Raw genomic sequence first — 12,697 nt, 5'->3', positions numbered from 1 at the left:
AAAATAAAAGTGTCTTGGTGACCAATTTTTTCTAAAATTCTAAGTTCTGAAAATTTGTGGAAACTGTGCACATTTGACAAATCAAACCTGAATTAGGCCCCTTAACTAGATTTAAGTTTTGAATCTCAGCTCAGACTACAGTAGACTCTGGTCCTTGTAATATGCATGATGTGGTAACATTATACGCACAGTACCGTAATAGAAGTCACAACCTTTGTTAGTATCAATAGAATACAATATAGCCCTCATCGGATTGAATTACAGACAGTGTACTTTGTGAGTTACATGTAAGCAGGTTGTGAAATGTAGCAAACAGGTGTCGTACATTTATTCCCATGTGTTTCATATTAGTATTCAGCAGGAATTCATCCAAGCCGTCACTGCTATGTTGGTGACACAGATTATAGACCATAATATGAGTTTTTCTAGATAATTTGGATAATTATGTATGTTCTACAAGTCATGAATTTATGGATAGAGTAATTATACCACATGGTTTTCATATCATTAGGGGTCGAGATCAATAGTTCAGTGTAGGGTAAAAAAACAAACTAAATTCATTTTAGATTGGTCTCAGACTACTCAGTCCTCCCTTCTAACTAATTGGCTAAAAGTGATAATTGTTTCAGACAGCACAATCAATTTCAAATCTGACTGTGTAGTAGTACATGTTGTATAATGTATGTACCGGTAGCGCCATGAATACAAGAATATTATTACAAAGCCAGTTGAGTATGTAGTGAGGAAAAAATAGCTCTTTTATTGACACTATACGGTGCTTTAGCGCCATGCATTTAGTATGGTGGAAATTCTTCTATGTCTCAATTTGACGACATTTTAAAGAAATATTTGTATTTTAAACAGATCCGTTAAAAGTGAAATTGCAGCCATTGATCCTGGCCCACATTGCTATGTTTGGTATGAATTACATTAATACATGGATGTGAAGTAGAACATATTTCAAGTTTAGATTAGAAAAAAATTACAAATGTAGATAATCATATTTATTGTACAACTACAAGTCATGAATTTATTTATAGAGTTTATGTTTGATTATGTCCATGTGTTTCACATCATTTATCACTCAGTCACTGCTATGTTGGTATGAATTTATGTTACACAGATGTAGTCCATCATTCAAGTTTAGATTCAGTTCACGATAATTTAGATATTTGTGTAGCAGCACTAGTGTAGCTGTCATTGTGCAAGTGATGATTTGATCTCAGCAACATTCTTTTGATAGGACGGAATTCTATTTACTTCAAGTATAGTTTACACATACCTCAATTCCAAATAAGTACATGTACATAACTTCATTTAAATCTTGCCTTCTCTGAAGCGTCAAATGCCACATAAAAAACAACTAAATAAGTACGTAAAGGAGAACACCACTCTAGGAAATAGAGACATTTTTTTGTAAACTGTGGGTTCTGGGAAGGTACATCACCTACAATTACTGATTGTGATTTCAGAAAAAAAATCAAGTTGATCTTGTATCTGTATAGGGTATAGTATGGGCCATTGCATCATGGGAGTCTGTAGAAATAATGTATTCAGTTCACTGAATATTCATGAGCACTGTTTTACATGTATAGCATTTTAGTACTCCTGAATACACTCATTCAAAGGCATACACACAATGCCAGACATATAATACTGTCTCTGATTGGTCAACAACAAAAATGTACTCTTTAGGTGTAATATATAAGAATGTCCATGATTGGTCAGCAATGTCACAGGTTGATATTGCCAAAATAATTTGTTAGAATTTGTGAAAAACAGTCAACTAACTGACAGTTGTTACTTGTACCTGACAGTACATGTACATAAATAAATGGGTTTTTCATTGAATAAAAGGTTTTCTTTTTTTTCAGGATGGGTACATCACATTTAAAGAATTCATCTGTGCATTATCAGTAACGTCAAGGGGAACATTAGATGAAAAATTAGACTGTAAGTAGAATTCTTCACTATTTTATATAAATATAAATGTCAATATGAGCTTCATTACCCTGTACAGGTGGCCAGTTGATACAGTGTCAGGCCTGAGGTGACATCAACGTTTCCAGGCGTACATAAGTATATGCTCAAACCACAATACGGTGATGCATTGAAATCCAACAGCACGAAAAAGTGTTGAAAAACAGCAGAAGGATAGGGAGCACCAAAGAACAAAAAGATATCAAGATAAGGAGTCCAGTAGGACAGGGAAAGGCAGGAGTATACAAATGTCAGAAAACATAGGAGATACAGAGTCCAGTAGGACTGGAAAATAGAAAGATAAGGAATCCAGTTGGACACAGAAAACCAAAAAGTTAGGGAGCACCGAATGATAGAAATACCAGATATACATATTTGTATAATGTAAAGACAAGGATATGTCAGAAATTAGAAGCATAGGTAGTCCAGTTTGACAGAAAAGCAGAAGATAGGGAGTACCAAACAATAGAAAGACAAGAAAAGTACAGTTAGACAGAAAACTAGACAACACAGTAGATCAGAAATCAGGAAGATGAGTAGTCCAGTTTTCACCGAAAAACAGAAAGATAGGGAGTACCTAATGTTAATCAGAAAGATAGGTAGTCCAGTTTGACAGAAAAGCAGACAGATAGGGAGTACCAAATGACAAAAACCCCAAGAGACGTACAGTGCGACAAAACGAAGCAACACAGTAGGTCAGAAATCAGAAAGACAAGGAATTCCCTTAACGGAATAATAGAATGAATACAGATAAAAGATCTCCTGGTATGGAGTCCACATTCAAATTTACAGAAAAAGAGACTGATAAGAGTGAAAATGACAGATAGATAAAAACATGCTTCTTGTTCCAAAAGAAAAGTGAAGTCACATTACTTAAAATGCATTCATTAATTTAATAAAGTTTTGTGCACTTCTGTACAACCACTTGTATTGTGTATGTCTGGCAGTTAGTAAGACTCATATACGTGTTTCAAATCAAGAGTCGTGACACTGAGATACTTGAAATACATTCCATTAATAATGTGTGGACTCCTTATGTATACACCAGCCGTACATCAATTATGGAAGTTTCAATATAAGTAACTGCCAAATCCCCTTCACACAGTGAATGGAATACAATGGAAACCAGTTCAGTAGAAACAAAATGTTGTCTTGCTCAACAAAATTCTTACAAACATTGTACATGGTAGTGTCTGGCTAGACAAATATCTCACTAATGTTGCTACATTTATTGTCTGTGAGACAAATATCTTACTATTACAGTATTACCGGCTATAGTATTACTACATTTTATCATCTGGCTACCTAGGTCCTTCAGACTAACATCCTGACCAGTGTGCCCTCTAAGCCATTTTGATATGCCACTGATGCACACAATTTCTAGTGATGCACCAAAATTTGGTGTTCCCCTATCTCTTACTAATGTATTTGGTGACCAGTGTGCCATCTAAGCCAATTTGACATGCCATTGACGCACACAATTTCTAGTGATGCACCAAAATTTGATGTTCCCCTATCTCTTACTATGTGGTGACCAGTGTGCCATCTAAGCCAATTTGACATGCCACTGATGCACACAATTTCGAGTGATACACCAAAATTTGGTGTTCCCCTATCTTTTACTATGTGGTGACCAGTGTGCCATCTAAGCCAATTTGACATACCACTGACGCACAGAATTTTGAGTGATACACCAAAATTTGGTGTTCCCCTATCTTTTACTATGTGGTGACCAGTGTGCCCTCTAAGCCAATTTGATGTGACACTGACGCACACAATTTCTAGTGACGTACCAAAATTTGGTGTTCCCCTATCTCTTACTAATAATGTATTTGGTGACCAGTGTGCCATCTAAGCCAATTTGACATGCCATTGACGCACACAATTTCTAGTGATCCACCAAAATTTGGTGTTCCCCTATCTCTTACTAATGTATGTGGTGACCAGTATGCCATCTAAGCCAATTTGACATGCCATTGACGCACACAATTTCTAGTGACACACCAAAATTTGGTGTTCCCCTATCTTTTACTATGTGGTGACCAGTGTGCCCTCTAAGCCAATTTGACATGCCACTGACACACACAATTTCTAGTGACACACCAAAATTTGGTATTCCCCTATCTCTTACTATGTGGTGATTGACAAGAAATCCCACTTATTTACTCACATCAACAACATTTAGCTATCATTAGAAGGGCACACTGATCCTGTCTATAAAACAGAAACCAGTTCAGTAGAAATGAAGCATCTAGTATGTATTATACAAATGTACAGTAATGTCTAGTAAGAATTTTGTCAAACCAGATCTTTGGTTTCTACCGAACTGGTTTTCATTTTAAACAGGATATGTTCATCTGGGGGACCTAGGTATTCAGACATAGATAGATTGAATCGTTATGCCGAGCTTTACATGTACAAATCTCTAGGGAATGACTATAATACTGTATTCGTGAGTCTGAGATAAAGATTTAACTATCTGCAGGCCAACCAACTGATAAATCAGTGAAAAGTTCAGAATAGCCTTATTCTGTCTACATAGTGTGACTTTTAAGTTAAACAGCATGGTAGACACAATATAAAATGAGAGAAAAACTGAAAGATGTGTTGAAAGATGTGGAATTTTCTTGTCTGTACAGGGTTATATGAGCTAGACAGTGATGTAAAAGTTTTCTCTAAGAGTTCACAACACTGAATTTTTAAAAAAAATTTTTTGTCTGTGTGGGTGTTTGATTTATTTGATCTAGAGAGTGATATAAAAGTTGCTATCTCGCAGACTTTGCCTCTCTGAAATGTTTTGTTTTTGTTTTTTCTGTAGGGGCATTTAATTTATATGATCTTGACAATGATGGTTATATTACAAGGCAGGAGATGTTAGATATAGTAGATGCAATCTACAAGATGGTGGTAAGTATAGCCAGTACTTTAAAGGGAAACGATGCTCAGTTTGACCTTGCCAAAGAACACAGGTTTTCCCCGGGTATTCCGGTTTCCTCCTGCTTCTTCAACACAAGGGCACTAGGGCTCTGCTGTTATGGCAACCATTCAAAAAATTTGTGAATTTATTTGGACGAATAAACTTGATTATTATTATTATTATTATTATTATTATTATTATTATTATTATTATTATATCTGGTCAATTCCCTATGTTGAATTAAAATTTGCATGTTTACACAAGATCAAATGTGTTGGTTTCATTCACTTTCACTGATCAGTATGGAGTTGCCATTGATAAGAACTTAGGAGGAAGTGACATATGAGCCTCAGTAGAGCACTTCCTGTTTGTAATGTTATGCAAATACAACAATAGAAAAAGTGGACAACATGTTAATTAGCCAGTTGCTTAGCAAGGCCTATGCATCACTTCTGCCTAAGTTCTGATCGATGCCAGCTCCATACTGATACAGTTAAAATGATGTCGGCTTGGTGTTTCACTCATGTGACATGACATTTATTACACACCCTCAGACAAATTCTAATGCAAAGGAAACAATCACATAGGTGCCGTTCACAGTGGGGATGTAGAAGTAGTCTAGTTGAAATGTTGATTATCAGTTAGAAAATAAACAATTGCAGGCATTAAACTCATCAAGTCCATTTGTAATGTTTTCGTTAGAAGCCTGTTTCTACTGCACTGTGAAAGAATAGCAATGCTTATCAGTGTTCAATGTGATTGGGCAAAAGATCCTGCTGTGTTTATTGTGTCTTTGTTCCTGTTTAGTCTAGAGTTGAAATATGTCTCTCTTTGTTTCAAAAATGTAATGTCCCATGAGTGAAACACAATGCCTACATCATTTAGTTATATAAGTGAAAGTAAATGAAACCAATGTAATGTCTATGTTTTTATTAAACATAGTAAATTCACACGATGTCCATAAAGTAATGTCAACTTACATTACAGTTATTATAGATTAAACACGATTAACTACGTTCAGCCGAGAAAAATTGATGAAATCTACACATTACAGTTACTGTTCTTTTAATAATGTATTGTTTTATCAGTGGTCGAATATTTTGAACAAGTCCCGTATTCAGCTGAAAAAGGTCAACAAAATCTGTGATAAATAACATCTGTTCTGTTCATTGTGTAATAATGCGCAATGGGTTTAGCTGACCTACATGTACCTAGTTATTTCACATGTGACTTAAAGGCTCTCAAGAGAGTTAGTTTACCTACAGCTTAGAAAGTTTAGTATTCATTTCAAAAATCGTATTATTATTATTCCATGCAGCATTAGAGGAGGGAATGTTCGATGTACAATGCCTTGCGGTGAACCAATCAGAACATGTTTGCCTTAGCAATAGGTTGCTCCTGTATTAGTAATACCGAGACATCAATATTCAGATCTCATTGGAACGGCTACTGATATGATCGGACACATCTGCTGACCATTTTAACCTTGTAATAACTGACAGCCATTATCTGGCTGACTCTTCAAAAAGTATTGAAGTCATCCCTCTGATCTGTTGATTGAGACAACTTTGTTGAGATCATCCAACAGTGACTAATTTAGGTGTAATTTGGTGAAACACCAAATGTGAAATTCAAACAACATTTCTTAGTAATATTAGGCGTCGAATTAGCTGTGTCCACCTAAATGAATGACTTGTCACGTAATGCCGGCCAATTATCAGGCTGTAAATCATAGTGTATCACGATCTCTCTAGAGATAGTCAACAGCTGAATTGTGTTATAACCTGATTTTTCGTTTGGTTTCGGTTACCCGACACCACCTAGTTTGTCACTACTGACTCCAAACATTTTTTTACGTATTTGAGGAAAAAATAATAAAATTACGAAAATTGTGAAGTCTCATGTGAAATAGTGGATGTAGAAATACATCATTGTAAAAAGACAAAATAAAACTGTTCTTCCAATCTGTAATGGCTGTACATCTGATACGAAGAAACCAATAACTCAGAGACCATGTACAGAAAACATAACTACCTGAAGTAGACACTGACACATTAAAAAAAACTACCCACCCCATCTACTAGGTATTCTAAAATTGAACATAATTAGGTCTTTAATCAGTCACTAGAAGACATGGTCATTAAACTGTCTCTATCAACACCTGTGATTTTACTGCGTGTTCTGGTTTCCGTATCAAGTAGTTATTAACTTAGAAAAACTGATTCAGTTAGCCACACACCCCAAAAGTCATTACCAGCATTCCTGTATGTTACATTTACGTACATGTATTGACATTATCACCTTTCATGTGTTGTGCTAATGTTAACACCTGTGTTCATCGAAGTTCTGAATGTTCATTAACATAATAACTTCATTTGAATAATGATAGTCTAAAGTATGTAAAATCACTACCCACGTGATTGAGCGAATCAAAATCACAGACTGCAAAGTAGACAGGCTACATGACTATTAATGTATCTATAGTGATTTAAAAATGGGTTCACAGTTCACAAAAAAGGATAATTTCATTAATTTGTCTAAATCAAATCAAGTTTCTCCAGAAAGTTATAGAAATATGCTAATTTGTCCAAAAATTCAATACCAATGCGCAATGAATAAGAATTCCATCAATTCTTGTCTAAAATCAAATCAAGGTTCTATGTAAAAAAGTTGTAGAAATACACAAATTTTTCAAAAAATGTTGGTTTATACAATGATAGGTAGGTGGTTAAAAGTATAATAGCTAATGGTCATATCGCATGTAGTTTACTGGTAATGGATACCACCATGCCGTGTAATGATATTGCTGAGTGAGATCAGATTAGTGTACTACTTCCTGTTCGTAAAATAAATAAGGACTTGTAACAGTATGCTCTCTAAGTAATGGATATGGGCATGAGATTAATAGGTTGTTAAGTCCCTTGCTTAGTTCAGATTACTTGTCAGTCATCCCATCGGCCAATCACCGTGTATTGTTACAGTACTACCCTAATAGAGGGCGCACTACATCAACCCCTTGGCCAATTTACCACGTATGTGTGTTGTACTACCCCGGTACCCTGATATAGGTTGCACCGTAGACGCTTTCGTGTAGGGTTTGTGGTTGCAAGACATTACCCATCAGCCCATCACCTTGTGCGTGTATGTATGTATCATACTATCCTGATAGAGGGCGCACTACATTTAAATGGTAGATTTTACAACAAGGCAATACAACTGTTGACCAGAAGAGAATGTGATAAATACTTTTCAACCCAGAATAGAAGATGTTGTTGGTTTGATTATGAATTATGATAAAAATTACATAATATTTGTGTTCAATTTCAACCAACATCTGGAGATATTAGCTGCAAACTATTTGCTGTATTTCCTATGCAATGCACTAATCTTTGAACAATTGCTGTGTTTTCAGGGCAATATGTTAGACCTTCCAAAAGATGAAGACACACCTGAAAAAAGAGTCAATAAAATATTCTCCCAAATGGATACGGTGAGTAACTAGACATTGCCTTCCAGGTTTGAAAGGTCACCTGGTCTGTCACTTTTGATATGATAAATTTAGCATGCAGACTAAGCTCTGTATCAGGATATTTTAAAAACCTCTTTTCGGTTTTCCTTATTCAACTCTTTTGAACACTACACTGTACAGAATTAAGATACTTTGCAAATCTTTCTTATTGATTTATTGATTGATCAATCACTGGATTGACCAATTGATTGATTGAGTGATAGATTGATTGATTGATTGCTTCATTTAGATGTGAACTTTGTCGATGTCACTACTAAAACTTCTTAAACATTTAAAGGCCTATGTTTCAATCCTTGGTCATCTCATTAGTGTTATCTTAATTAGGATTACATAGGATTATTCTTTTGTTCTGGACCAATCTTTTCTATAGATCTGCCAAACAACTGATTTTTATATCTAGATTTTAATCCTGATGTGAACCAGGCGTTGAAATACTACGTAGTTTACAATGGCAGTATTAACTTTGAGAATTCTACCGTACTTGAAATTGAAACAATGACTGTTTATGGGTAGCGTGTGTCAAAACTTTTGAAAAAATGTAGACATGATATAAGTTGTAAGTTATCAAGATGGTAGCTTTGTTCACTACACAAACTTCCTGAATATCGAAATACTAAATTTCTGGCGATGGCAGCGTTACCTTTGAGAGGTCAACTTGAAATTGAAATAGTGACAACTCATGTTTAGCTCCAGTCTAAGCTTGACAAACAAATCATTATACACAGGAAATAGACGGTATGTTAAAATATTCACTGCTGAAACTTTCTGAATATAAAAGACTTACTACTAATGGTTTATGAAGGCAGTGTTACGTTGGAGAGGTCAACCTGAAATTGAAACAGAGACTGTTTGAGAGATATACCTTTTTTTTCAAAGCTTAAATATAGACATGAAACAGATCGTAGGTCATTTAAATTGGAACTTCAATCACTGCAGAACTTTCCTGAAGATGTGAGCACTAAATGATTGGTGAAGATAATGTTACCTTGGATGGATCAACTTAGAAACTATAAGAGTCAAAGACTGTAAAAAAAAATGTACACATGAAATGAAACTTAGATCCTTTTATTGGCAACTTCAATCACTGCGGAAACTTCCTGAATACGTAAACAGTTGGTGATCAGCTGGTTTCAACTCGCTACTTTATGATTCTGGTGCATTTACATCCGCAACAGTAATAGACATGAGTAAAACATCCCAGTAATGACGATTTCCAATATGGCATGATGCCAAGACTTTTAGAAGTGGGCAAATTATTTGTACAATGACAAGAAAATGACTTATTAATAGGATACTATTAATATATATAATTGCAATTTCCAGCAGGCAATTATGACCAAAAAAAAAAAAAGACGAAAAATAATAATTGTTGGATGATACTTATGCATATCAAAGTGATTGGTAAAATGAAATATATTAAATATGCAGATGAAATGTATCTGTTCTGACGTTTGTACGTTTCATTTTAATTATCTAGTAGATTTCGTATATTACAATTCAGCATTGTTAATCTCACTGTGTTGACATGCATGATTGGGATTTCTAGCAGACATGTAATGGAATATTTCAAATTGAACAGCTGCCAAGATGCCATTATGACCACATATTAATAAAAAAATTTTTTTAGTAAATTCAATGTTTTTGGTTAAAAAAACAGGGAAAGTCATCGGTGGTAAAATTTAAGTACTTGACATTCATGGTACCCGTTGTAGAGCTCTACTTCTAGGTGTGCTTAAATATAACAACTATTCATTCAATTTCTTGGCTGACACCATGAGTTTGAATAACAAATGCAATTTAATATGAAATACAGTAATTATCAAAAAACCTTAAACTAATAGACTTTGTCCCCTGTACAATATTTGATCAGCAACTCTAAATTTCTCTGTGATGAATGATAATTTCTACTCACAGAATCAAAATATTTCTTTTCAGTGAATCCCAAAGTTTCGACGACATCTCGACAGCATTATCGGGGTGTGTACTACATAATGTACAATTGGTTATTGTCACATGTCTTGGAACATTCACAATTATTCTCACTTTTAAAGTTGTATTTTTATCCTCCTCACGGAATAACACACATCTTTTCCTTGCTATTCCAGAATAATGATGGGAAGTTGACAAAGGATGAATTCCGGGAAGGATCAAAGTGCGATCCATGGATTGTCCAGGCATTGTCACTAGAAATACCACAGTAACATTTCAAAAAGCAATACAAATAGATCACCAGGCTTTACAATAACAGACGTCCCACTTTTGGAAGAGGGGAAAAAAACCAACAACAAGAAGCCGTAAATGGACACTTGTATAAATGGTAGAACTTTTCAAAGAATTTAGAAAGCAAAACTATCAATATCACTCTAATTACATTTAAAAAAAGATTTTTTCAATTTCTCACATTGATAATATCACACACGCAAGCACACACTCACACACACGCACACACACACGTACACACACACATAACAAAATGTATTAGTAAGAAATTGTAAATAATTAAATTATTATTGATGGATTATTCAAATGAAAGATGAATATTCAAATAGCGGTTATTAACTAAGTCTGTTTTCAATTGTTTGTCAGAAGTCGCTGCCTAGCTTCGTTTCAGCAAGATGAATACTCAGATAGCAGTTATTAGCTTCCTTTCAGCAAGATGAGCAACACACCCCCAATTTTTTGCTAAAATATGGTTCAGTCCTGTAATTTTCTTTTGATTGAGGGTTAGTTTAATATTGAATGGGGGGGGGGATTGCTAATAATGATGTACATGTACAGAGGAACCTGGTTCAATACAAAAGACAGATGAAGTGTAACAAGTTTCCAGAAATTTTTCAGAATTGATATAAACAGTAAATGATAAAGGGTACAAAGAGAGCTTGGCTTTCATTAGGTGTGAAATTATCATGTAGCATTTGAAAAGAAAAAAAATGATTTCATATTTCATTTTAGAAATTGGCAATGAAATCAAGGTGTGTGTTTGTAATAATGTAGAATGTAGAAAACATGTCAATTTTTATTCAAAAAATTTGTTGAAATTTGCAGTGCACAGTTGGTAACCTAAAATCAGTGTAATTCAAAATATTACTGTCTGCCTTTAATATTTGACCATGACATCCATTTGTAATGATAAATTGAAAGAGAAATATGAACGATATTCAAAAATAACACAATTTGCAATAATGAGAGATTTTAGTGAAGATTTTTGTTTTGTTAGAGAATTTGAAGATGGAAATAGTTCATCATGTCAGTAATACACCAGACATACAGAATAATTGATGTAATCTCCGAGCCACTTTCACGCACATCGTATAAAAACCTAAATTATTTTCATTTTTTGACGAAAAATAAAAAGTGCTGATCAGTATAAGTAGATACACTGTACAATCATTCTAGGTATAGAATTGTCGGCAATCATAGTTTGGTTTGGGAGTAAAGCTTGTCATGCAACGACATTAGTTATTCATATGTCAGGGCGCCCTCGTTCGTCAATCTCTCAGATGGCCAGTGAGGGCGCGCTATGACAAAACATCTAACATTCACGTTGTACTGCAGATAATGTCCATCTAGAAGTAGGTACTCGATACAGCTAGATATGAGTCAGGTCTTCAGCTTGGAGCATTATTTCTCATTTTGGTGGTACAAGTAATCCACTTTTCTGTATTTGAATTGCGTAAGCCGAATTGTCAAATCATATCACAACATCCCCAATTGGAAAGACGAAATATGTAAAAAAAAAAAAATCCAATCTGCATGGTTTTCAGGCTACAAGACTTGCTATGTTAGAAAAAAATATCCCCCATTGTTCAAAATTGAGAAAATTTCTGTAATTTCACCAGAACAACAAAAAAGAACAAACAATCCTGTATCAGTAAAAAGTGTTCGATCTTGTATTAAGAACTAAATATTAAGGTAAAATTAAGTTATGGGGGGGGGGGGGGGAAATAGTTAACTGCACTAATGATATACATACATCATTTCAAGTAGTGCCAGTAGTTAAGACTGGTGCTACACAAGGTGCATTCTGTAACTACAACTATTAGCTAAATGTCCTATACAAAATAAGAAAGATTTCAAATTCTTTTAAGAATCATAGCTATTTAAAATTGTTAGTTTACCTCCAATTGTCTTTGGAATTATAACCCCCCCCCCCCCCCACTAGACAGACAGATCAACCATTATGAGTGTTCTACTCATCCCTTTCGTCATAAGGGGAGGGGTGATATGGACGGATACTCCTGGCGATGCATTTTACAGTCAACCCCTTCCTC

The 12,697-nt window shown here is 34.8% G+C and overlaps 1 protein-coding gene across 1 annotated transcript in view; it reads left to right on the top strand.

Annotated features, from left to right (window-relative positions):
* LOC144440999 (neuronal calcium sensor 1-like) overlaps positions 1 to 11,815 on the top strand; it is a 73,324-nt gene extending 61,509 nt beyond the window's left edge. The window contains exons 5-8 of the mRNA XM_078130504.1: positions 1,875 to 1,953; positions 4,799 to 4,887; positions 8,310 to 8,387; positions 10,532 to 11,815. Of these exons, the coding sequence (XP_077986630.1) occupies positions 1,875 to 1,953; positions 4,799 to 4,887; positions 8,310 to 8,387; positions 10,532 to 10,627 (342 nt within the window). The 3' untranslated portion in view covers positions 10,628 to 11,815. The remainder of the gene's footprint in view (positions 1 to 1,874; positions 1,954 to 4,798; positions 4,888 to 8,309; positions 8,388 to 10,531) is intronic.
* The last annotated feature ends 882 nt before the right edge of the window (positions 11,816 to 12,697 follow it).

This window comes from Glandiceps talaboti, chromosome 10 (assembly GCF_964340395.1).
Source record: "Glandiceps talaboti chromosome 10, keGlaTala1.1, whole genome shotgun sequence".
Lineage (NCBI taxonomy): Eukaryota > Metazoa > Hemichordata > Enteropneusta > Spengelidae > Glandiceps > Glandiceps talaboti.
Note: the sequence above shows the minus strand (reverse complement) of the source record. Positions and strands in the feature narration are given on the sequence as shown.